Below are 25,816 nucleotides of genomic sequence, written 5' to 3'. Positions count from 1 at the left end.
TTTTACTACTTTTCTGGGTTTTGGGAGTAGTTATGGAACTCCAAATTAAAGGAAAAATGGATTTAAATTCTGAAGCAGAAACCTCACAAAATTGTTGTTTATCTGCATTTCTCACCCCTTTGGTGTAGGCATACGGATTTGTCTAACCAAAATTTTATAGAGACAAGTAAGGTGCACAAGACTAAGAGAGGGGGATGATATACCGATCATCCACTATCTGAAAAATTCAGGGTATATTTTGAAAATTTGAAAGAAAATGAAGGGTAAAAGAGTCACAAGGTATCTTTAAGTCTTTATTTTTCAAAAAAAAAAGTATCTTTGATTCTTTTTGAAAAACTCAGGGTACATTTAAGTCAATTTATGAAAACTCAAGGTATGTTTATGTCTTTTACCCTAAATAGAATAACGTTAACAAAGAAATGCAAAAACAGTAATAACAACCAATAACTATTACCACACATTCCAGATTGCTAGTTAATTCCACTTAAGAAGTTTTGACATTTTGCTTCTAATTGATAAAGAGAAATTTACAAAAACAGAAAAGAAGGATGCAAATGATGCCATGACTTGTGTGCAACAAGGTGGGCCCTTAAACCCATAAAATACAGAGGAAGAAGGAAAAGAGAGGAAAAACCTGACACATCAATAAATGACTCCTCAAATCAGAACCAATCTACCAACTCCACCTTTAGCATGGCTGTCCATCATACCATTACTTGGCCTCTATGTCCAGCCAATGAGATATTTAAGTCTACTAGAGACCAAACCTCTGTAATCTCTAAACAAATCCCACATGTTATCTGAAGACTCATCCAACAAAATCACAAGCCCAAAATCACCTTCCACAATTAATCTCTCAAAGCCTAATGATGAAGTGCAAGGCCCTTGAGAGTGCCAGAATGGCAGAACTTCTCTGCAATCCATATATGTAGCTCATATAAAAGGAAAAATATACTCCCTCACACAAGTTTCGAATGTTGGTGTCAGTGGAAATGTCAGTCATCCAAATATAGGAAACATGTCGAAAATATTGTAAGGAAATATTGTAAAAATTATAAACATGGTGGAAAGTGGAAACTTTGTGAAATATGCAAAAATATAGAATGACATTTTATTAAATGATAAAAGAAGTGTAGGCACACCTTTTTAAATTATTATTTTGTTCCAAATCTTTAAACAAAGCTAAGAAACTAAAGTTATAGACAAATAATACATTGTGAAGTTGTCCTGTAAACCTTTTTGATAGGAAACAGTAACTTTCAATAAAATAACTATAAAAACATTACAGAGGTTCAGCCCCATAGCTGAACCTTTTTGATAGGGCACTAGAACCCCAAAAGGCTTCAGAATTATAGTTCAGCCGAAAACAATCCAACTCTATTTACCCCTTGTCTGGATAACCATCAACCAAACTTTTTTTACCAATAACAGTAACTTTTCATTAATAAGGTAAGAAATAGTCAATTACAAAGGTGGGGAGAAGGTAAACTCTCTTAACTCTCCCCCAAAAGATACAACATTACAATGTAGCCCAAAGTAACTGATTCCTTCTCACCCCTTGTTTAGCAAGTGCATCTGCAAATGAATTGGCACATCTTTTTACCCATTGCACTCTCACCTCCATACCCTAAGTTAACCGCATGGAGTGTCTTCATTCATTAATGTATGTCCACAATCTATCATCTTTCTTCCCTAACCAATTTATTACCACCTTAGAATCTCCTTCAATGATCAGTCCCATCAGCCAAACTATTTGCTGACCTCCTAACCCACTTAAAAGAAACATCAATCTCTCTTGAAAGGCTTCTGGTCTCCCTTAGGGTCTGCCTGTAATTCCATATCCACAAAACCTGATTAACCATCCTATTACCATCTTTGAATCACCTTCCACTTCCACTTGGCTAAGACCCAATAATTTCAATAATCTCAGCCTTTGGAAAAGAGCTAAAACTTCGGCCCTGTTAGAATTGACAGTACAAGGGTAGTTTAGTCAATTGTCTATTTAATTAAGGTTGAGTTGTCTATTTTGTCTAGGTTTAAGGGTAGTTGAGTTGTCTATTTTGTCTGGGTATAAATATAAGGTGGGTCGGCTAAAAGAGTGAGACTTTTCCTCTCCTCAGACCGAACCCTTTCTTCTTCTCCTCTCTTCTTTCTCTTCTTCTTCTTCTTTCCTTCTTACTTATCTCAGACCTAGGCTGAACTAGTGTTAATCGAACCATTCACATGGTATTAGAGCTCTAAAAAATCAGTCTAGAACTCAGTTTTTTTTTCTCTTCTTCCTTCCTAGGTCACCATATCAGAACTTCTTTTGAAATAACTCCTAAACAAATCGGAGGATCGATAAGGGACTAAAAAGGAGTGGTCATTTTTCCTTCTTGGAGGTAACTATGCCTCCAGTTGCTGTGGTGGTTTTGCTAGAAACCCTCTAATCGATGACTCGAAGCGGGCTGGTTGTGGACAGGTGTGAACAAAACTCTCTAATCAGCTGATAGTGTAATTTGTTCTCTCTTTTGGATTGGATTTCATCCATATGGCAGTGTTGATTGATAGGTATGCATATGGACTGTTTTTCTCTCTGTTTATGTCTGAGTACGTGTGGTAACAGTAGGGTTGTCTGGTGCTGAACCTATGACAGCAGCAATGTCATAACAGTGGTTTATTGTGTGATGTGTGGTATAGTGCTCAATAGTGAAGGGTAACTTTTGTCTATTGTAGCTGGATTTTTTTTGGTGTGTAGTGATTTTGTTATAATAGCATCAACTAGAGAAGGTAATGATAATAAGACTGGTGTTATGATTTCCACCGATTACCTGAATGTTCAAATGACCTCTATCAAATTAAATGGTGAGAACTATGTGCTAAATCAGTGGAAGTGTTCTTGAGAGCCAAGAATAGGGTGAAACATGCGAGGGAGGAGAAACCCTCTTGTGACTCACCAAGGTTTAGTGAGTGGGAACAGGAGAATGCACAGATTATGACCTGGTTGCGGAAGAGCATGGATCCTAAAATTAGTGTGAATTTTATGTTCTTAGATACAGCTAAGGAGATCTGACCATGCTAAGAAACCTTGTTCGAGCCAAGATAACATTACTAGAGTGTACCAACTTTATCAGGAGTACTCTAACCTGAAGCAGGGAGATCAAAGTTTAGAAGAGTACTATGCAAGCATGAGAAACCTCCATAATGAGCATAATGTGTATCACCCTTTGACTCCGAATGTTAAAATTCAGCAGCAACAATGAGAAAATTTAGTCCTCTCTTACTCCTCCCCATTGGCACTGCAGAGTAGGTCATCCGTCGCTCAAGGCCCTAAAGTTACTAGTTCCGTCTTTAAGTCATCTTCCATCATTAGATTGTGAGTCGTGTCATCTTGGGAAACACCATAAAGTCTCTTTTAGTCCTAGAGTTGATAGTTGTATTTTGAGTCCCTTTTCTTTAGTTCATTCAAATGTTTGGGGTCCAAATAAAGTAGTGTTGTATAATGGCTACAAGTACTTTGTAATTTTTGTTGATGATTATCCAATGATGGCATGGCTTTATCTTATGAAAGACAGAAGTGAATTGTTCTCTATTTTCCAAAAATTTAATGCTGAAATTCATACCCAATTTGGTGTTCTTTATTTTCCAAAAGTTTCATGCCTTTCAGTATTAACCTACACTGGAAGAGGAATTGTCTACATTGGCACGCAATCACACGTGGGAGCTTACCCCTCTCCCTCCTGGTAAGCGTGTTGTTGGATGTAAGTGGTATACATAGTAAAATATCTTCCAGATGGCAGTGTGGAACGGTTGAAAACCAGGTTAATGGACAAAGGCTATTCTCAGTTATATGGTATTGATTATATGGAAACATTTTCTCCTGTGACTAAAATTAGTTCAGTTTGGGTATTGATTTCTTTAGCAGCTATGTATGATTGGCCCCTCTTTCAACTTGACATCAAAAATGCCTTCTTACATGGTGATCTTGTTGAGGAGATATATATGGAACAACCACCAGGGTTTGTTGCTCAGGGCAAGGATGGTAAAGTTTGCAGACTTAAGAAGGTGACTTATGGGTGGAAACAATTCCCACGTGCGTGGTTTGGCAGATTTAGTGTAGTAGTGAGGGACTTTGGCATAAAACAGTGCCAAGTAGACCATTTTGTGTTCAATTATGAATTAGAAGCTAGGAAGAATTTGTTAGTGGTGTATGAGGATGATATTGTCATAACTGGGAGTGACAGCAATGGGATTGACAAGTTGGAGAACTTTCTACATGATCACTTTCGCACAAAAGATTTGGGTAAACTGAAATATTTCTTGGGAATAGAAGTTGCAACTTGCAAGGTCAAGGCATGGTATTAACTTATGCAAAAGAAAGTATGTCGTTGATTTACTTGAAGAAATAGGGTTGCTGGGTGTCAAACCAGCTGAAACACCCATGGAACCGAATGTCAAGTTGAGCATTGATGTAGGTGAAGAGTTTGATTATCCTAAAAGGTACAGGAGGTTGGTGGGTAAATTGAATTACCTGACTATTACTCGGCCAGATATATCATTGATAGTGAGTATGGTGAGTTGTTTTATGCAACATCCTCAAGTTCCACATTGGGAGGCAATTCTATGAATTGTTAGGTACTTGAAGGGAGCTCCAGGTCGTGGACTGTTATACAAGAGTGGAGGAACTCTTGCGATAAAGGGGTACACAGATGCAGATTGGACTGGATTTGTGTTTGACAGGAGATCCACTATAGGGTATTGTACCTTCCTTAGTGGCAATCTAGTAACTTCGAAAAGCAAGAAACAATCTATGGTAGCCAGAAGCAGTGTTGAAGCCGAATACAAGGCCATGGCTCACACTACATGTGAACTAGTGTGGCTGAAAAATCTTTTGCAAGAGATGGGGTTCTCAGTTGATAGACCCTTGAGGTTGTACTGTAATCAATGTTTTAAAACACGGATGCGTGACGCGAGGCGTTCCACTACCTAGAGGCATCAGGCGTAATTCAGAACGCAAGATGCGTAAGCCTCCTGAACACAAGGAGGTGTAAGCCTTCTTAAGAGGAGGGAGTTAGTAGGAGGATGAAGAGGAAGGGGGATCTCATTTTTTTCTTTATTTTTTAATAAAAATCTTTTATATTAAGAAGAATAAAGATGCATAATAGTAGTTCAAAGGGGGGGGTCTTGTCGAAAAGGGGGCGGGGGGTCTAGGGGGCGAGCCCCCCAGCCGAAGGTGCAGGGGGCACCATTTTCTTTCCCCTTATATTTTCTTCCCTTCCCTTTCCTTTTCTTTTCTTTCCTTTTCTTTTCTTTCCTTTTCTCTTTTTTTCTTCTCTTTCCTTTCCTTTTCTTTCCCTTTCATTTCTTTTCCTTTCCTTTCCTTTCCTTTTTTTCTTTTTTCTTTTTTCTTTTTTTTCCTATATTTTCATATCAGGTGTGCATGAGGCGCAAGAGGCGTATGCCTCTAGCACACCTCTTGCACCTGAGGCGTACGCCTCAGAGGTATCAGCGCCTCTGGCATACGCCTCAGGGCATTTTGGGAGCGCCTCGCCTGGAGGCGTGCCTCCAAGCATACGCCTCCCACTCCTTTTAAAACACTGACTGTAAAACCAAGCTGCAGTCCACATTTCTTCTAATCCAGTCTTTCACGAGAGAACAAAGCATATTGAAGTTGACTACCACTTTGTAAGAGAAAAGGTGATCAATGGCGTGATAAATACAGCTCATGTGAGTTCAGGAAACTAGTGGGCAGATTTGTTTATAAAAGGGTTGAGTCGGGGAAGAGTGGACTACATATGTAACAAGCTAGGACTATATAATATATACTCTCCAGCTCAAGGAGGAATGTTAGAATCAACAGTACAAGGGTAATTTAGTCATTTGTCTATTTAATTAAGGTTGAGTTGTCTATTTTGTCTGGGTTTAAGTTGTGTGCCCCATACTTAATGAGGGACAGATTTGTCTTTTGCAATCTAACACAAAGAGTATAAATATAAGGTGGGTCGGCTGAGAGAGTGAGACTTTTCCTTTACTCAGACCGAACCCTTTCTTCTGTCTCTTCTTCTTCTTCTTTCCTTCTTACTTATCTCAGACCTAGGACTGAACTAGTGTTAATCAAATCATTCACAGACCCTAAGAGAATCTCCCTCCCCTATAGGCCCAAAATATAAAGCCACAAGCTTTCCTTCACCATCTCTTTTTTTTTTTGATAAATGAGTGATATTTTATTCAAAAAAAGCAATATGATATTACAATACAGACTACCCAAGGAGAGGCACGAGCTGGTACCTCTCCTTCACCATCTCTTATTACTCCACCAATACCCAAAGGACTCAGGTTCCTATGAACCTTAAGGCTATGGTTGGTTTGAAGGAAAAGGTAGGGAAATGAAGGGAAAGACAGGGAAACCAATACAAGGTTTGTAAAGGTTTCCCTACCTTTCCCTACATTTTCCTTCAAACCAAACATAGCCTAAGAGTCAAAACTACATGATAGAATGAATTCAAGCAAAACCTGAACTCATAGAAATTGCAAATGGTTCTAATAAATCAACCAAATAATTTATAACACAAACACAAATTAATATTTAACTACATGTTTGAAAAGAATATCAAGCTGGTTCAAAGTGGTAAGTATGTCCATTGGATAGGCAATAAAATTTCTACTCAACATATCTGCAATGTTGTCACTAACTTATGTTATAATATTATCTCGTGTAGTCCACAGTGCCGGTAGTGCACACTAGGAAATATGTCGATTCCGGTAAAATTTCGTGTCAATATCTATGGAAATGGAAATATGTCGTGATATTAGGAAATTTCCAGACATTTTAAACCATCAATACAGGAAAGAAAACAGGCCAAGCCATCAATATATGTTGTTAAGCATGACAAAAGATTACATGTGTGCCTACTGCCTAGAGACCAAAAAATTATAAAAGCATGCAAGGAAATTACAAAAGGTTAAAAGGAAAGTAACAAAAAACACCTCCCTACAAGAGACCCACACACACTAAGACATTGACAGACATATTAAGAAATATTACAAACCTGTTTCTAAATAACAAAGCTCTAGTTCATCATACTCGCGCAATGAATCTTCATGAAGATGAGCCATCTCAAACATGAAAGCCAAGCTTTCCTGATATCAGAAGATTAAATTAGCAAAACCTGCCAGCGGAAATATCAAAATGACAATACTGCTAAATGTGGATTAGATGGATGTCATCGTAGTATGACATTTTCCTCTTTTATTTATATTTTCGTCCTCTGTTTTCGTTTGTGGAGAGCAGGGGTTGAAGGTTGGCACCTTCCAATCCATGTAAATAGGAACTTTGCTCCTTTCCAGAGACAAGGACCCCTTAAGACCAAATTCTGTAAATGCACCATCCAGATTTCCCACAGGGGAAACAGAAAGCACACAAGTATCATGGGCCCAGTTCTCACCCCTGATTTGGAATCTATGTCCTTGCAGCCACACTCCCCCTCTTTTACAAGTTTAATATAAGGGCAGTAAGAATGAAATTCTAAGAAACAACCTTTAAAATGAAGAAGTTACAGAAATTCCACACTGGCATTAAGCGCTGCTCACTAAGCTTGCGGATCTCATCCTCATAGAACTGAACACGCCTATCCAATGTATTCCGTATCGACTCCACTATCTTGGATTCCAAATCTTCCCAAAAGTTTGCTTCAGGTCCATGTATATCTAACTTGCAGCATCTGAGTAAATGTACAGAACACCAGAAAGGGGGATGAAAAAAGAGAGAAAAACGCATATAATTCACAACTTCAGAAGCACTTCAACTTCCAACACAATAACAAATTAACACTGCTTCACGAAAATTAAAAAAAGGGTAAAAGCTTTATGCAATATAACAATACATTGTTCTAAGAAAAGACATGTGGAAAATGCTTATACAAAAGGATTATGACATTAAGACAACATTGCTCAAAAAATAACTCAACACCATATCCTTGTTAATCAAAGAAAACCAGAAAAGAAAAATGAGTACAGTAATAGAAATAGTGTTAGAGTTACCTTTCTCTCTTCTTTGAGCTAAAATCAACTTCCAGTTTGGCATATATCTTTTTAGCCATCTTGGTGGCCTGGTCATTGTTAGGGGAAGCTTTTGAGACAAAAACGATAAACCATTCCTTCTCATCATTTTGAACAATTAATTTCAAGCGTGGTTTTAGAATATTCTTGAATTCATCAAGATCCTGGCCAGGAACAAAAAGATGCCATGGAAAGACACAAATATCAGTTGGAAATAGAACAGAAATAGGAACAAAAAGGATCACTAAGAAACAAAATTTTGAACTATTATTTCTCACAGAAAGGAAACAAATTAGAAGGACATTGAAATTATTTAAGTTCATTAGCATCTGACTTTAGTTTAAGGTTTATCCTTTTTTTCCTCTTTTTGTATGTGTGCAACTTTTTGCATGCTGATATCATTATATACAGTATGTTTCACCTTTTAGTAAAAAAAGGTTGTCCTGCTAAAGTGCTAAGGTATGTGAGGAACAAGTCACATTTTCTGAAAACTACGATATAGAACCCATAGAGACAAGTCAAGAAATAGGCATGTATTCCAAGTACCCAACAGATAATTTTTGTCTCATCATTCCTCTTGTAGAAATTGGATACAAAAAGTAATTTGTTAAAAAAGGAGAAGGCAAAACTTGTGTTTCTTTGAGGGAGCCCTGCCTCCAAGATTCCTAGTGGAATTAAATTCTCAAAAACTTCAGACCCCCCCCCCCATCTCATTCATAATCATCATTTAAATAGATACAATAGACTCAGGAGCAATGTATTGGGATTCAAATCCCACTACCACTCAATACTCACCCACATTACACACAACTACACATGCTTTCCCTTTCACATAACCATCATATTGCTCAACTAACTACCCATAATAAAACTAAAAATAATTACTATATATGCCATTGCTTGACATCCCATGATCAACACCACGGATTACAATGTACAGTATGAAGCATAAGGCTTTGATGATGATGATGATGTTTTTACCTTCCAATAACTGCATACATTATTTATATACAAAAGTATTTCCCAATTGTCACAACTGTTTCAACTACATCTCCCTAGAAACAAGTTGGAACACGCATTTGGAAGAGCAAGCCTTTAGCAATTTCAACCACATGTTTATTTTTCCTTTTTGCAACTCCATTCTGTTGTGCAGTACAAGAGCTTTAATGAATCATTCCTTTCTCCTTGAGAAAAGTTCATAAATGCTTTTCAAAGTACTCCTTAGCATTGTCTGATCTTATTATTTTGATCTTCTTCTCAAAATGTGTTTCCACCATGCCAAAGAAGTGCTAAATAATGGAAAGGACTTTATCCCTACTTTTCATCAGATGTGACCAAGTGTATCAAGAGTAGTCATCGATGAAAAGAATAAAATACTTGTATCCACCCATGCAAGGAATAAAATATGGGCGCTAAACATCAATATGTATTAAATGAGTTGCCCTTTTGAATATAATAGTTACCTTTTTCCAAAAAACATTACTTCTTATATTATTAGCAAAACATGTGGTTCTATACTGCTCTAACAGATGACAGACTTCATATGGAAGACTCAGACCAAATATAAATTGGCACAAACTAGGAACAAAAGTTTTATGGAACTAGAGGACACATGTCCAAGACAGCAATACCGTGATTTCAAAAGACTCAATTTTTCATTTTGACAATACTCAATCTGGCACAATAACCTTGCTCAAAAGCATGACCAAAAAGGTAAACTCCATCAACTTCATTTCCACTTCTAATCATCCTCCCCGTGCTCAGGTCCTAAAAATACAATGAGGGAAGGAAAGTTATAGAACAATTATGGGATTTTGTAAGGGAGCTTACAAACAAAGGTATTTGTGCAATGGAGGTACATGAGGTAGAAAGCTTAGGGGAATATTATGGCTAAGCTAGACTTGAGATTGAAGTCGAATATCCATCAGCAACAGTAATCTTACCTTTCCTTGAAGTTAACTTATATGGGGTAAAGTAGGAGGCATACCAATCATGTGTGCACTAGCTCCAGAATCAATAACCAGGATCTAAGAGAAGAAGGATGACAAACAAGTGTCATACCTATTTTAGCATAGGCACTAGAAGGATTAATTGAACAAGTAGAAATAGATGACCCACTCTTCTCCAAATGAATCAAAAGGCTCCTAAGTTTATCCATCACATCAAATGAATCAAAAGGCTACTAAGTTTGTCCATGACATTGGATAATTGTGTGGAGAAGTTACCAAGGGATCAACTATCACCACCAAAAGTAGCCAAGTGAGCACTACCCTTCTTCCCTATTTTAAATCTCTCAGGTTTTAAATGTAGATTCAGCTTCCAACACTTGTCCTTGGTGTGTTTAGGCTTCACAATATTCACAAACCAGATCATCGGTCTTTTCATTCGCAGCATGTTTGTTTGCACTCTACCTAGGTTTAGATGACATGAAAACCCATGGCTCAACAACAACGGTCTACACCATAGCTTCTCTTCTACTCTCCTCTCCCTAAACCAAGGAGTATGTAGCTGCAAGGGACACAATGTCAACACTAATTATATATTGCCTAGTGAAATCAAACTTTGCATTTAACCTAGCCAGGAAATCAAAATCCCTATTCTTCTCAACATATTTCCAATATTTTTTGATAGGTAAAATAAAATTTCATTAAAATAAAAGAAGAATACAAACTATTAGGTGACAAGGCATCACCCACTTACAACAATAAAGGAAATTGCCAAGAATCAAAATAAGTTTTCCAAATTACAAATTTGAAAACCCAAAACTTCCCCTAACTTTTTCCCCAGGTTCTCCTTGCCAATTTGTCTGAATTCTGGAAGCACCATAACCCAATCAGCTATAGATTTGCTGACAGCAGTTACGATCCTGTCCAAGCTACAAGTTTTATCTTCAAAAATTCTTCTATTCCTCCCCTTCCAAATATTCCAATATATTGCAAATGGAATGTAACTTTAAATCACCTTCACCTTCTTGCTACCTCTCAACTTTGGCAATGAAGAGAAAACTTCTGCAGCTGAATTTGGATGAAAATCAGAGACCCCAAACATAGCAGTGAACAATCTCCACAAGAAACCAGCAATCTTGCAACAGGAAAACAAATGACTGACATTCTCCTCCTGCACGTTGCATAAACAGCACCTATTAGCCATACTAAAACCTCTTGATTTCAAGTGATCCACAGTCAAGAGGTTGCCCATTACCACCAGCCACGCAAAAGCTTCAATCCTTGGGGCTACCAGATTTCCCTACACACCTAACTGGTCTGAATCTTAACTTTTTATGCTGAGATCTAGATAACATGATTTAACAAAGAATTTTCCATTTGAGCACTCTTTCCACCATATTTCCAATATTGCCTACCATCTTCAGGATCCTTCCATTCTAGGGCCCTCCAAATGATCAATTTCTTCACAAAAGTGACTGCAAATAAGAGAAGTACATAGCCACAGTCATCTCCCCCTTACGCACATTGCAAGCCTACCTTCAGAGCTGATAAACTCTAGTTGTATTCTTTGCCTGGGAATAGGTGACAACCATATCCCAAATGTCTTTGGCAATGGAGAGAAACATGTAGTTACAGGCTATATGCGGCTGCATGGAGCACAATAGTCAAGACATCACAATTGTCTTACTCCCACTTAGCAAACTTCAGGTCGTCACACTAGCCACTTGGATAATGCATAGAGCACACTAGCCAAGTAACAAGTAGTTACAAGCTATGTGTGGAATCCCGGCTTGCCTCTTCCTCCAATGATAAGCTTAGAAAATTGAGATCACCTGAAAGTCCCATCAAGTCTTACAGTGGTTATCATTCCACTAGAGACATCAACACTTCCACGAAAAACACTAGAAGGAATCTACACATCCTTGGGCAAGTCCATAGCTTAAGGATACTTGCTCGACAACCCAAAAGCACTCCAAATACTAACTAGCACACAGCAAACCCAAAACAACTAGGTTTATGCTCAGATTAGAAGTAGAGAAGGCCAAAAACATAGGTTGTCAACAAAAAAAATAAAAGAATAAAAAATAAATAAAGAGAAAAGAAAATCTCCCAAATATTATCAAGGGTTCAGAAAATTATGGAGTCACTTCTCGTCACTCTAAAAATGTAAGACGACCCAAATACACTAGATCTCATAGAGAGAAACAACTTCAGATGAGCAAAGAAGCCATCAACATCAAATTTGTATTCTCTACTAATTTTTGTCTAAAAAATCCAAGAAAATATCACAACATCTTCCAGTAGCGATGAGCTGTATACCAAAATACTCCTAAAAACAGGGCGCACCAACCTACATCAAACCCAAGCACAACCACCACCACATGTACGAACTACTGACATCAATCAGCGATGCTTTGACACCAATAGACCTGCCCCCCTAAAACAAAGATCAACAACAAGAACCTTCTCAAGACCTTGTGTTTCTTGGATACCAACTTGTAAAATGAAGAAATAGAATGAGGGAGAGAAAGGAGGAGGAAGGAGAAGAGAAGGAGATTCTGAATGAATGGTGTGAGTTATTGTTCACACCACAAACTTGTATTTATGTAATGTGTAAAAACACAAGAATGCCCATAGTTAGGCAACCCAATACAAATAAGATGAATAGACATAAATGAAAGAATGGTAGGATCCATCGTATGGACGCCATAAAGATTGCGGAATGGATGGGCGAATTTCAAAAATTTTCCTACCTTCTTCCAACTGGGAATCGTATTCCCTAAATTTAAAATACAATATTCAATGATCCTACTTGAACCATAACCGAACCAGATCTGAACCAAAAGACAAGGGAGGAATTATACCTGATCCAGAGAAGCAATATCTCCCAAAGTTGGTGTTCACGCCCAAAGAGAACACCAAGATCCGCTCCTGCTGAAGATGACACAGCAATATGTGGAACGAAACCAGCAGAGTGCATCCTACAAACTGAATCCTTCGCAAGAATCCTCTGGAAAATCTAAGCACCAAATCTTTTCAGTCTTTTCTGCAAAACTGATGTCAAGAACCAATTTCTTGATTTCTTTCTTCTTCAAAGATCGAATCTTGTAAGAAAGAATGGCGGCGGCTGGAGGAGAACTCCTAAGATGAAGATGGCTGAAATTGCTTCTCTTCTCTCTGGAGTGTGTATGAGATCCAATCTCAATTTGCAGGATTTTTTTTTCTTGCACAAAACCCTAGGTTCGAAATCTTATCTTGATCTCTTAGGGTTTCTCCTCTTTTCTTCTTGATTAAGAAACCTCCTAAGGAGGAATTATCCCAATCCAAATCAGTATTTGGATAGGGGATGATCTTAATCCTATCTGCAGATTAAGTTAGCTCACTCCTGATCTTATCAAAAGGTTACCAGATTCAAATCTGATTTGAATTTGGTCTCCCAGAGTGGATAAGGTTAAAGGCCCAATCCTTTTGCTAACTTTAATCTCAGATCCGCCCCATGAATGGGTGATCATATCGGCCCAGTTCGAAATGGGCTTTTGGCCCATTAAGTGTTCAGTGCTTAACTAGTTTCCAATCTGCTGCCCAGTTGGGCTTCTTTGTATGGCGTGGGACCCAAGCATTGATCTACACACCAGCCACATGGGTTCGGCCCAACCTTTATTACAAGGCCTAGCCGAATTCACTGAGAAGCCCAGTGAACCCCTTGAGACCATCATATGGACCCTATGGGCCCAACACTTAAATTAAGTGGTCCCTGTGCCAAGCCATCTTATAAAAACCCAGGGACTGTGGGCAAGTGCAAGATTAGCCCATCAGGTATTATCCTAAATGGCCTTACACTTAACCTCTCAGCCCTTAATGATCAAGCACTGCCCAACAAGAGAGGACCTCTCCCTCGGCTGCAAGGAACAGTGTTGCACTCTCTACTCACATGGATCCCGGGAATTAAAACCATTTGCAAACATTTCGAAACCGTACAAATATATATATATATATATATAATTTTGCAAAACAAAATTCCAACGATTGAAATCAACTGCCGGTAGTTTGGTTTCCATCAGAGAGAGTGCATTCTCGACCATTACCTTTGTCCAACAAAGGGGCTGATCCTATCACTATGATCACCCACTCAGATGAATTCTCAGACTGCCCCAACATACCCAGGTTTTGACCCCCGCTAAAGATCTCACTGATTGGCATATCAAAGACAGCCCCGTCCGACACCTAGTGAAGTGTCATAATCGAGTCTAGGGGTCAGGTGTAACTTTCCAGTTTTGCCCATCTGTCTCCAAGGTCCAGGGCAATACTGGAAATCTGGTCCGGTTCAAGGATTCGAGTAATCCCATACTGCATGTGCCTTGGGTCTTACCCTGGTGGCCGAGACAGGCCATCCCAACACTTGGCGGCACACCAGTATCAGCCTTGGCAGGCTAAATCTCCCCAGACTTATCCAATGGCTGTGAACATTTAAAACTAACACGTGTCTCAATAAGTGTCCAGTTTTAGGGTCTTACACAGAATTATACCAAACAACATGAATCAAACATGCACTTTATTTATTTACACTAAATATCAAAAGTACATCAAATCAGATTGAAGCTAAGGGCATACAAAACTGTCCAACAATAAATGCCCTTACATAAACACATATTCTCAAGATTTTATACATGCTAGTAACCAAACTAATTAGCCTAAAATTTCTTGGGTGACTAGCATCAAGCTTTCCCATGGATCAAAGCGATGAAAGTCATCAATTCCTGGACTAGTGCTCCCACAGTTTTGGAATTTCTTGAAGATCCTAAAGACATCATATTTTATAACATCCCAACAATTTTGATAGAATGCCCCAATGCCATAGTGAAACCATCAAGACTTGGTGCCTTAAATCTATCCATGGAAAACACCACAGCCTTAATCCCCTCCATTGCAAACCACTTCTTCAGCATATGACAATGAATCATTTCCACAACAGGCCAATCTAAACCCTCTACATACCATTCAAAGGCCTTTTGTAAATTGATTTAAAGTGATCCACAAAAAGCTTTTGCAATATCCTCCTGTTGTATAATTGACCTACCCTCTATTGCCAACATTGAAACAGAGTTCCTCCTCCTACCATTAGCAATAGCATGAAAAAAAAAAACTTCTACGACCATCACCCTCGTCCATCTAACCCTAGATGAAGAGAAAGGAGTTGATTGGGTAAGTTAAAATTGACCCCCACACCTAGAAAGTTGGTCTTCATATTAAAAGATAAAAGGACTATTTTGTCCTTAAGATACAAAAGCATACAGTCAATATACAAGTAGTATGCAGTAAAGTAGAACAAATATACAAGGGAAAATGTAACCCTCCCCTTTATCTCTACTATCAAGGTCTCTATACACTCCCCCTCAAACTGATGCCGAGGAATAAGCACCAATTTGTCCATAAGAAAAGTGTGGTGGGCTCGTGCCATAGCCTTAGTAAGCAGATCTGCTAGTTGAAGCCTAGAAGAGACGTGAGAAAGGAAAATGCAGCCTGCAAGGAGGAAATCTCCAATAAAGTGAAAATCCACTTCAATATGCTCCGTCTGGTCATAGAAAACAGGGTTGAATGCAATCTTGATAGTATTTTGTTGTCATTTTGATGTTGGGGAGTTAAGATAGTTTACCTCCCCATTTTCTGTAATTAATTTTCACAAGTATTATTCATTAATAAAGATTTCTGTTATTGATCAAAAAAAAAAAAAACAAGGTTGAATGCAATCTTGATAGCCTTAAGATTGTCAACAAAGAATTATTGATCAAAAAAAAAGATTGTCAACAAAGAAAGGAACTGGAGGCAGCAAGTCAAAATGAAGGTCATGGATGAGGGCCTAGAGCCACACAATCTCACTACAAATTGAGGGCATGGCTCTATACTTGGCTTCAGTTGAAGATTTAGAGATGGTAGATTGTTTCTTACATTTCCATGAAATAAAAGAGTCACCCAAGAAGATACACCAAGCAATGGTGGACCGCTTGGTGTCAGGACAGCCATCCTAATCAAAATCAACATAGGCAAAGAGATGGAGAGATGATGGGGATGAAATGTATTGGCTCATAACGTGCACTGCATAAGAGGTAACGATGGGAGTCACTGTAAGGTAAATAAGGCTACACACAAGTTGACAATAGAAACTGAGATCTTCAAGAAGAGGACCACCATCTTTACTCAACTTCAAATTAAGATCCAAGGGAGTACCAACCAATTTTGAATCAGTCAAATGAGCCATCAATATAAGATCTATTGCATACTTATGTTGGTTAACAAAGTAACCATGAGAGTTACAAGTCGCCTCCAATCCCAAGAAATAGGTTAAATGACCCAAGCCCTTCATCTTGAAGGATTCACTTAACAATTGCTTCAAATGCACGATTCCTTTCTAATCATCCTCCAGGATGATAATATCATCAACATACAAGAGGAGTATAATCACTCAGTGAGAACAATGCAAGGTAAAAAGAAAGTAATATGAAGAACTTTGTATAAAGCCAACATCAATAATGACAAAACGGAATCTATCAAATCAGGCTCTTGGAGTTTGTTTAAGCATATAGGGATTTCTTGAGACAACAAACAAAATGAGAGTTATCACAATACCCAAGAGGAGGTTTCATGTACACAACTTCCTTTAATTCCCCATGTGGAAAGGCATTCTTCACATCCATTTGATGAAGCACCCACTGCTGAATTGAAGAGATTGCCAAAAGTAATCGGGTTGTTGTCATCTTTGCTACTAATACAAAAGTCTCTTCATAATTTATCCATACTCTTCAAGGTAAGCCTTATATCAGGCAAGACTCCCATTTGATTTTAACTTCATAGAGTACACCCATCTGCTACCGATGATAGAGACATTTGGAGGAGAAACAAGCTCCTAGGTGTCGTTCTCAAAAAGGGCTTGAAGTTTCGTGTCCACGGCATCTCCAATGAGGAAGGACAGCAGCTTGCTAGTATGATTTAGGGATATTTGTAGACAACAACACAATAAACAATGAGCTATGGTCTAAAGGAAAAGCATAGCAATCAGGGGGTCTAGAAAACTCTAGATGAATGACACAAAGTAGGAGCAGGAGATAAATTGGAATCAGATGGGAAACAAAGGGACTTACAACGTCACTGGAAGTGGGATGACCAATGTCTGGTGATGAAGAAGGAAGAGGTATAGGGGCTAGAACAGCTGACCACTTCGGGAAAAATGTTAGAAGAGGCTTTAAAAATGATGGAGATGCATTCATAGAATTTGTAGAGTCAAAGCTATGCAACAAAGAAATAGGCGAAGCAGGCAACTTAACAATATGTTCAAAATAGGAAATATTTTCAAGAAAAATGATATTACAAGAAATGCACATGCAATGGGCCTTAGGATCATAGAAAAGAAATCCCTTATGATATGGACTATAACCCATAAAGGCACACAAAGCAGCTTGGGTTGTGAGCTTGGTGCTTTCTTATGGAAGAAGATGAACAAAACAAATGCAACCAAACACACGAAGCATAGAGAAGTCTGAGGGATGGTTAAAAAGAGACTGCAAAGGAGAAGAATTACTCAAAACTGATGAGAGAAGAAGATTTATAAGATACACGGCAATGTTGGCCACTTCCACCCAAAACCATGTAGGAAGATGTGAATCTTGCAAGAGTCCTCGCAACACTCAAAATGTGTCTATTCTTTCTTTCTGCGACTCCTTTTTGTTATGGATTGCCAAGACAAGATTTTTGAGATTGGAAGCCTTTTTGTTTCAAATAGTCTTGGAAGTATTCACCAAAGTACTCTCCCCTTGAATCAACACATAGGATGCAAATAGTAGTTTTGAACCGAGCAGTGACCTGGGCCCAAAAATTTTAAAAGAAGAAAAAAACTTGGGATTTCTTATGAAGAAAGTAAATCCAGGTGAAGCGAGTACAATCATCCATTTGTCACAAAATGCTTGTAACCCAACTCAAAAACAACTGGAGACAACCAAACATCACTGTGTATAAATTGAAAAGGCAAAGAAGCATGCTCACATGAAGAGGGAAATGGTAAGACATGGCTTTTCACAAGGAACAAATAATGCAATCTTTGTTGGCATCTTTAAGCAAAGTAACCAAAAATGGCAAGCTACTAGAAGTAAACAAAAAAAAATCAACTTCTTTGAATAAGGATGTCCAAAACGTCTATGCCATAAATTCCAAGCATTATTACAATTAGAAGTTTCAAAACAAGGTGTAGTAGAAAGTAAAATGGAAGAAGATGTAGAGGGAGCCTTCTTCTTGAATTCCAGAGAAACAACTGTCCCGGTCTATGCCCCCTTCCCCTTGACCTCCCCAATTCGTTGATCCTGTATCAAACAACCATTAGAAGAAAAAAAAAACAATTTTACCATCTTCAACAAGTTGTCCAACAGAGATCAAATTGGTTGTAAGTTGGGGTACAAAGTCTTGGGTAAGAGAAATGGAGAAGATTTAGTAGACAAAAAATGGATCATCACATCCAATAATATCTAGCCTTCCAATAGGAGCCATATGTCCTTGTTTCTTACAATAGGAGCCATATGTCCAAGTCCTTTGCATTCATAACACTGTACTTCTTTCCTTTCGGTTTGGTGGTGAAAAAACAGTATCCAAATTAGAGAGTCCCTCTTTCCATCCAATGCAATCTGAGTAGTCAATCTAGTTTCTTCTCTTAGAAGCTCCCCAAGAATAGTATCCAAGTCTGGTAGTGTTTCCCTAGTCAGAATATTAGACCTAACAACTTCATATTCAGGCCTAAAATGCATTAGAAAATGCATAAAGTTTCTTCTATCAAAATGTGTTTTCATGAACTTGACACAACAAGTAGAAGGATCCTCTCCCATGTGCACTAGTTCATATTTAGTCCATAAATTAATGAATCCAGCATAATACTCTTGAATCTTCCTCTCTAGAACATATATCTACTTTTATTTGATATTGCCAAGAGATATTGGACTGTTTATATACTTTTTCCAGGTATTGGTATCTCATAAGTAGTCCTGTATCCACACATCAGAATGGCAATGTCAACTTCAACCAAACCTAGGATCCAAGAGGTAATTTTTACACTATTAATAGTTGAGCCATCCAAATAGCCCCAAAGTCCCTTGGCTTTAACATGAAATTGGAAATGAAACTTCCACAAGGCATAGTTAGATCCATTGAACTTCATAGAAAGAATATCAGCTCTTCCCGCAACCATTAAAAAGGAAACCAAGCAGCAACAATAGAATAATTAGTTTCTCTCTTGACAGTTAAGAATACTGATCAACTGTTAACAATATTGATCAAGTAACAATAGGAAAAAGAACAAAGCTACTTAAGCATAAGGAAACCAAAAAAAAGGAGAGAATAGGAAATGCCAAACTTGGTCAAAAAGACTAATTTGAGACCTGGTGGACTAAAGGAGTAGCTAATAATCAAAATCTTCTTGGACCCTGATTTAATCCACTCCAAAATGAACTCCTATAACAGTCCTGGAAAATGACTAACAAGAGAGCAGCAGCATGTTTCCACTCCAAGATAAGGATTGAAACCTTCTTAGAACAGATCCAAACCAAGCACAGCAAAGATCAGTTGATGTAGCAAGCCTGGGTGATGCAAGAAGCAAGAAACTTCAAGGAATACAGCCACTAGAGAGAAAGAAAAAGGAAAATCTTCTTCACTGGCCGTGCAGCTTCAATGTTCAGCAAATTAGGGCTGGTTAGTTTTTTTCATTTTCCCTTGTATATTTGCTGTACTTTACTGTACACTACTTGTATATTGGTTGTACACTGTTTGTATCTTAAGGACAGAATAATCCTTTTATCTTTTAATATAAAGACCAACTTTCTGGGTGTGGGGGCCAGTTTTGACACACCTGATCAACTCCTCTTCTTCTTCTTGACCTAACTCTGACAAGATATCAGAGCGGGTCACGACCTGATCTGTTTTCCTTGTTTTTTGAAAGGCATATTGGTGTGAACATGTTGCTGTGTCTGTGTTCACCTCTCCTTCTGCTTGTGGAAGAAGACTGCAAAGTGGTCCTAATCTGGATAGAAAACAAAATGGAGAGTCCTTGGATACTGCAATAAGTGATTAGGGAAGCTAAATCTTTTGGCATCTAATTTGAACTACTTTTTCAAATGGATATTGTTGAGCTGTTGGGTCGACCTTTAGTTCTTGTCTTTGCTTTCTTTTATTTTATATTAATGGGCCTAAAGCCCTTTATTTATGTGTTTACTCTTGCAGCCATCCTATTAGGGGCATCCTTGTAATTTTCTCATTAATTATGTTTAGATCTAATAAAATACAATCTCTCTTCTTCCTTCTTATTGTTGTAAATCAGTTTCTCTTGATTTCTTTGATTAAATACACAGATTTATTGCAGTTTTGATCAGCTACTGATACCTCAATCGGCCAATACAATATTAGATGCACTTGCAAGTAATGATGTAAATAGGGGCAATCTTTTTTGGAGTGTACCTGGGCCATGTGTCAATGTAATGCAATAGTTTTCTTCTCTGTACTACAAAAAATACTGCTACTGTCAGCTTTTGCACTGTTCTATACTCTTCTCTATATCCGGTTTGGGGTAAATGATAAGTTCTCTTTTCTTCATAACTAATACAATTATATGGTTACCAAAGCCAAGACTGTGGATGGACTTATCAATCATCTGTTGGCAGGGTTGGTCCTCAGCCTCTGTATCTAGGGAATTCTCTTATCAGGCCACTCTGCAGCCTCCTTGCCTTGTGTACTTATGTTTTGATAGAGTTGTTTCTGTCTGGGGGCTCTGCCTATTTGGCTTGGGGTTGGCCTGGGTGGTTTGCTGTATCATTAGCCTTCCGTCTGTTTATTTTAATAAACGTGCTTTACATTTTTCAAAAAAAAAACAAATATCCACATTGAGATGATAATTACCAATCACCAACTTGTTTATCTTTCAATGAAAAATAATTCCTATCAAGTCAAAACTAGTCCTAGGCATCTAGAAAGATCATTTAACTTCAAAGAAAGAATGACTAAAAAACATAAAGGATGTTGTAACATCAAATACTTCAATTCATCCAAACTTCAATATTGAGTATCACATAATAATAGGGTGAAACCCCACATATAAGACAAAAACAATTGAAGTAATGACAGAAGCAGATTAATAATAAAGTTCTGACATAAATATATCATGAAAATCTTCAACAACTAAAAATGGGTAAAATGGTAAAGCAAAACTATACAGTGTTCAAGATCTCAGGTATCTCAACCTTGGGTAGTCACAACAATAACTACAACAAAAAAGCAGTAAATAGGCTAAGCAAGTTCACAGTATACCTCACAAGTAACAAGAACCACAGTGGCATATGGTTCTCGGAACCAAAATACTGACTGTTCCTGTGGATAACGGCTACGAAGTCTTGAATCTGTTGTTAATATGAATTCAGCAGGCAATTTTTCCACATACACAGGATTACGAGTCTTGTTATTTAAGCTAGCTCTTTTAAATGGCAAGCGTGCCTCAAATCCACCTTTCACAATAGGCCATAAATCACTTACATCCTCAACTGGAAGCATTGAATAAAATAGAACATGAGCTGAAATATATGGTGGAAGGTCAACAACCACAGGCAAAGACCAGAAAACTAAAATGAGAGAATTCAATATTTTAATTAAAGGCACTAGCACTGGACTGGAATTTGAAATCATTTCTAAAATTTTCCATATTTACTTCCCCCAGTAGGGAACTGTAAAGATAACTTGTTAGGAGTGCAAATCAGGCACCCATTTTAAGAACTTCCACCATATAGGGCTAAGGCCTCAGGCCCTTCAAAAATTAGCAAATGCTAATTCAATCCAGGCCCATCCAAGTTGCACTATATAACTTGTATGGATGGCTATAAATATATAGTTATATAATTTGCCACAATGACAGAGATCAACGCCAGAAAAAACTAAAGGGTTTTCTATATTTTGGTCAATTTTTCAGTTAATATGGATGATGGAAAAAAGTAGAAAAGATAGAATCATAAACGAGTGCATTTGTAGGAATCTCAGAGTAGTTCTGATAAGTGACAAAATGAGGGAAGCTAGACTAAGATGGTTTGGTCACATGCACAGAAGACCCTACAACATTAGTAAGAAGAAGTGACCTGTTGCAAGTTTAAGACTCTAGAAGAGCTAGGGGCAGACCAAAATGGGAATGGGATTGAAGTAGTGAAAATGATTTGCAAGTTTCACAATGAATATGGCACTCAAGAGAGTGGAATAGAGGAACATGATTCATCTAGTCAACACCATATGGTTGGGACAAGACTTTGTTGAGTTGAGTTGAGTTAATACTGGACTTGTTTCTCTATTAATATCCTCTATTACAATTTCAATTAATTTTTTTCAGTGAATTATACAAAATTATTGTTGGTCTGTTGTCATGTTAATTCTTTATTGGTATTTGATAATCATTTGTCATGTTAATATTTCTAACACTGGAATGTGTTTATTTGATAGATCTAACACTGGAATATCTTATAGCATAACATAACCATCTGCTGTTACCACTAGGAAGCTTATTCATAGTATAAATAAATAATTAACTAAAAAATAACTGTACAGATTAGTTCCACTTTACATCAGCTCCTTACCGTTGTTCTCTTTGGAAGGGTATATTAAAGCACCAGCAGCAATTCCTCCAAGGAATTAAATATCAAATTGGGAATGGCTCAAGGGTTAGCTTTTGGTCAGATCCTTGGTATGATGACAGACCATTGAAACTGTCTTTCCCATACCTATTTTTAATTGTTCTGGACAAGAAGATTTCTGTTAAGGATTGTTATGAGATGCATGGCAATAATACTGTGTGGACACTAGATCTAAGAAGATCTCTCAACGATTGGGAAATTGGACCTTTCTTGGTTTTCATGCAAAAAAAATCCAAGCCATTGAGCCCAAGCCGGCCCATGAAGACAAAAGAATATGGGCCCAGAGCACTTCTATACAGTTCTCTCTGTGAAATCATTCTTTAACAGGTTGATGTCTCCTCCTTCAGGTCCTTTCCCAAGCTCTATCACTTTGCAGCCTCTAGCCCCTTCAAAAATTGCTTTCATGGCCCCAACAGCTATCCATCAGATGTGCCCCTTAATTGAAAAACTGATTTTGAGGGGAGTGAGTGTGGCCAACAAGACCTGTGTCTTATGCCATGAAGCAGCTGAGCCACACAATCACCTTTCATTCACTGTTGTGTATCATCTGAATTCTGGGGAGTGGTTCTGGATTTGTTGGGATTTAATTCTGCTTCCCTGAGATTCTAGAGGCTGGACTGTATGGAGATTACCCTAGCAATTCTGTGGCTGATAGGAAGATAGGAAGAGAGAGAGTAACTCTCACATCTTTGAAACCAGTAGCTGCAGCTAGACCTGTTCATAGGCTGGGCCCTTGCTTAGCTTTTGTCAAATTTTGAATAGGCCCAGCCCAAAGCCTGAGCCCGTAGCAGTGTAAAATGTTCATGGACTGAACCTGAAGCCCAGCCCATGAACAGGTCTTACTGTAGCATGGATAATCCCAAGAGGAAACTATTGGGTTCTATTCACTCGTGGTTAAGCATGCATCACAGTTTCAGGGATGTGCCTCATAACTCTTGTGTCTTATGGGAATCTTTTTGCACAGTCATGAAAACAAACTTCTGTACATTCCCATTGTACAGCCCCTCAGTGTGCATGGTCTTCTATACTTTTTTGAATCCTAATACAAAAAGGGCAGCCTACTGCACAAGGCTCCCGCCAATGCGGGGTCTGGGGAACAGATGTATGCAGCCTTACCCCTGCACATACAGAAAGGCTGTTTCCAAGATTTGAACCCTGGTCACCCAGGTCGCAATGGAGCAACCAAACCGTTGCACCAAAACTTGAATCTTAATACAAATATACTTTACCATTTTCAGAAAAGAAAGAATTGAATATCAAACTATCAAAATTGTCTTCCCAATCTTACATTCTTACTTCGCTATGTATCAAAATTGTCCATCACCAGTCCAATGTCAGCTATCTTTCAGTTCCTCCATCATTCTTGAGTGAGTCCTATTCCAAATCTAATTGTTAATTCCCTTAAGACTGAGTTTGGGGCATTAGCAACCCCCTCCCCCCATTCTTGTTGCCAAGAGGTTTTCTTTCCATTTGGATGTTGCACAGTTGATGCTTGTATACAGTGAAAACCCCAAGTATAAAAAAGATATTAGTCCTAGCAATTTGTAGCAGCAGAATATAATTTGTACCTTTACATGTTACAAATAACAAGTTGATGCAGTATGAAACTTCTGATACATATAGATCTTGTGTCTTGACTCTCAAACCAATAGTCCCTTATTGCAAAAATAACCAGGTCTGAGATCTTTCTTCTTTTCTTTCCTTTTTTTACTTTTTTCTTATAAACACAATAACACAGACGATAACTTACTTTGGATATTTTGCGTCTGGATCAAAGAGATTGTAATAAGCATTTAGACCTTAGTGCCCTCTTCATTATTAACATTCTCATGCATTTCTTTACAAAACTTATACCCTATCTTTTTATTCAAGGACGACTCTGCTTACTATTTCACCTCATCTCAAAAAGGCATAGTGAGAGTTTTGTTTGTACGAACGATTTCAGACACTAATTTCATACACCCGATGAAATCGACTGAAAATCGGATAGAACATGGTGATAGTAACTTAAGTAATAAATCTAATCCACGTCATTTCCAAAGAGGGGCTACAAATTGTAGGGAGGGGGCTAAAACCTATACCCAGTTTAATCAATCCGACGCCAATGACTAGTTAAAAAGGGCAGCATTTTCTTCTTCAATGCCAACCCAAATCTGAACAGTTGACATCGTAGTAAATGAAGTGTAATTGCCATAAACACGATTTTTTACCAAACGTGTATTTAAAAGCATGGATTTACCAGGTCGGACCAAACTGCAGTTGATGCCATTTGTAGGATAACAATCTCGAAAATTAAGATCCGAGATAATAATTAGGAGGGGGGGAAATGTAGCTCGGCAGATTCTACAAAAACCGAATTCGAAACCATAATTGGAATTTAGGAATTATATTCATAAATGAGAAAGAAATAGGTCTTACCTGCAATAATCAAGTGATCGCACGCATTCTTGATCGTCTGAAACTGAACTAAGTAGTTCGCCATGATCTGTCCCTGAAAACCATGTGCGAGAAGAGATCCGAGAATTCGAGCAAAGATAGCTACTCAGAACGAGCAAAAACAAAAGCCCATGCCCTATGGAGTTTTCTTTTCTGTGAAGAAGCCCAGCAGAGCCAGACAGAGAGGAAGAGAGTGCTTTGTTGAAAAGTGTGCTTCGGCCCCGCCGTAATTTTCCTTCCTCGATCTTACTGTACGGCAGCTACGTTTGGGCCTTTGGCTTTGCAATTGGAGTTACAGGATCAAGAAGGTACTGGGTCACCCGCGGGTAAGTCACTGCTTTCTGACGTGGCTAAATTATTGGTGACGTGGCAAATAGGAACTGCCTATATTGAACTTCGTTTTCTAACAGACCACCTGTAAAGTTTGCCCTTTAAGGGAGTGCCATATCATCCAAAGCTTATGGCTGGTTAAATCTGCTGACTACAACACATTGCTGCCCACGTTCACCTTCTTGCACATTGGGAAATAACTTAAATATACTGACCACAATACATTGCTGGCCACACTCATCTAGCCACATGTTAAAAATATCGGTTAACACAGCACAACCAATGTTCGATATATGTGTCTGGATGAATGTGGCCTGTTGTGTTTTGCAAATCCGAACTCTTGTACATATATGACCAGCAATGTGTGGTGTGATC

General features: G+C 38.2%; 1 protein-coding gene across 2 annotated transcripts in view; it reads right to left on the bottom strand.

Annotated features, from left to right (window-relative positions):
- The window catches only part of CLUB (TRAPP II complex TRAPPC10/CLUB), a 106,093-nt gene extending 80,688 nt beyond the window's left edge, over positions 1–25,405 (bottom strand). The window contains exons 1-5 of one of the 2 annotated variants that reach the window (XM_010280000.3): positions 25,094–25,405; positions 21,315–21,544; positions 8,020–8,201; positions 7,517–7,700; positions 7,029–7,119 (exon numbers count right to left, since the gene is read on the bottom strand). In XM_010280000.3, the coding sequence (XP_010278302.1) occupies positions 7,029–7,119; positions 7,517–7,700; positions 8,020–8,201; positions 21,315–21,544; positions 25,094–25,157 (751 nt within the window). In that variant the 5' untranslated portion in view covers positions 25,158–25,405. Of the gene's footprint in view, positions 1–7,028; positions 7,120–7,516; positions 7,701–8,019; positions 8,202–21,314; positions 21,575–25,093 lie in introns of both variants that reach the window. The other variant, XM_010279999.3, reaches the window with a different exon arrangement.
- Between the last annotated feature and the right edge of the window lie 411 nt (positions 25,406–25,816).

The sequence above is a fragment of the Nelumbo nucifera genome, chromosome 1 (genome assembly GCF_055504915.1).
Source record: "Nelumbo nucifera cultivar China Antique chromosome 1, China Antique-T2T, whole genome shotgun sequence".
NCBI classification, from domain to species: Eukaryota; Viridiplantae; Streptophyta; class Magnoliopsida; order Proteales; family Nelumbonaceae; genus Nelumbo; species Nelumbo nucifera.
The sequence above is the reverse complement of the archived record's forward strand: the minus strand, read 5'-3'. Positions and strand labels throughout refer to the sequence as shown.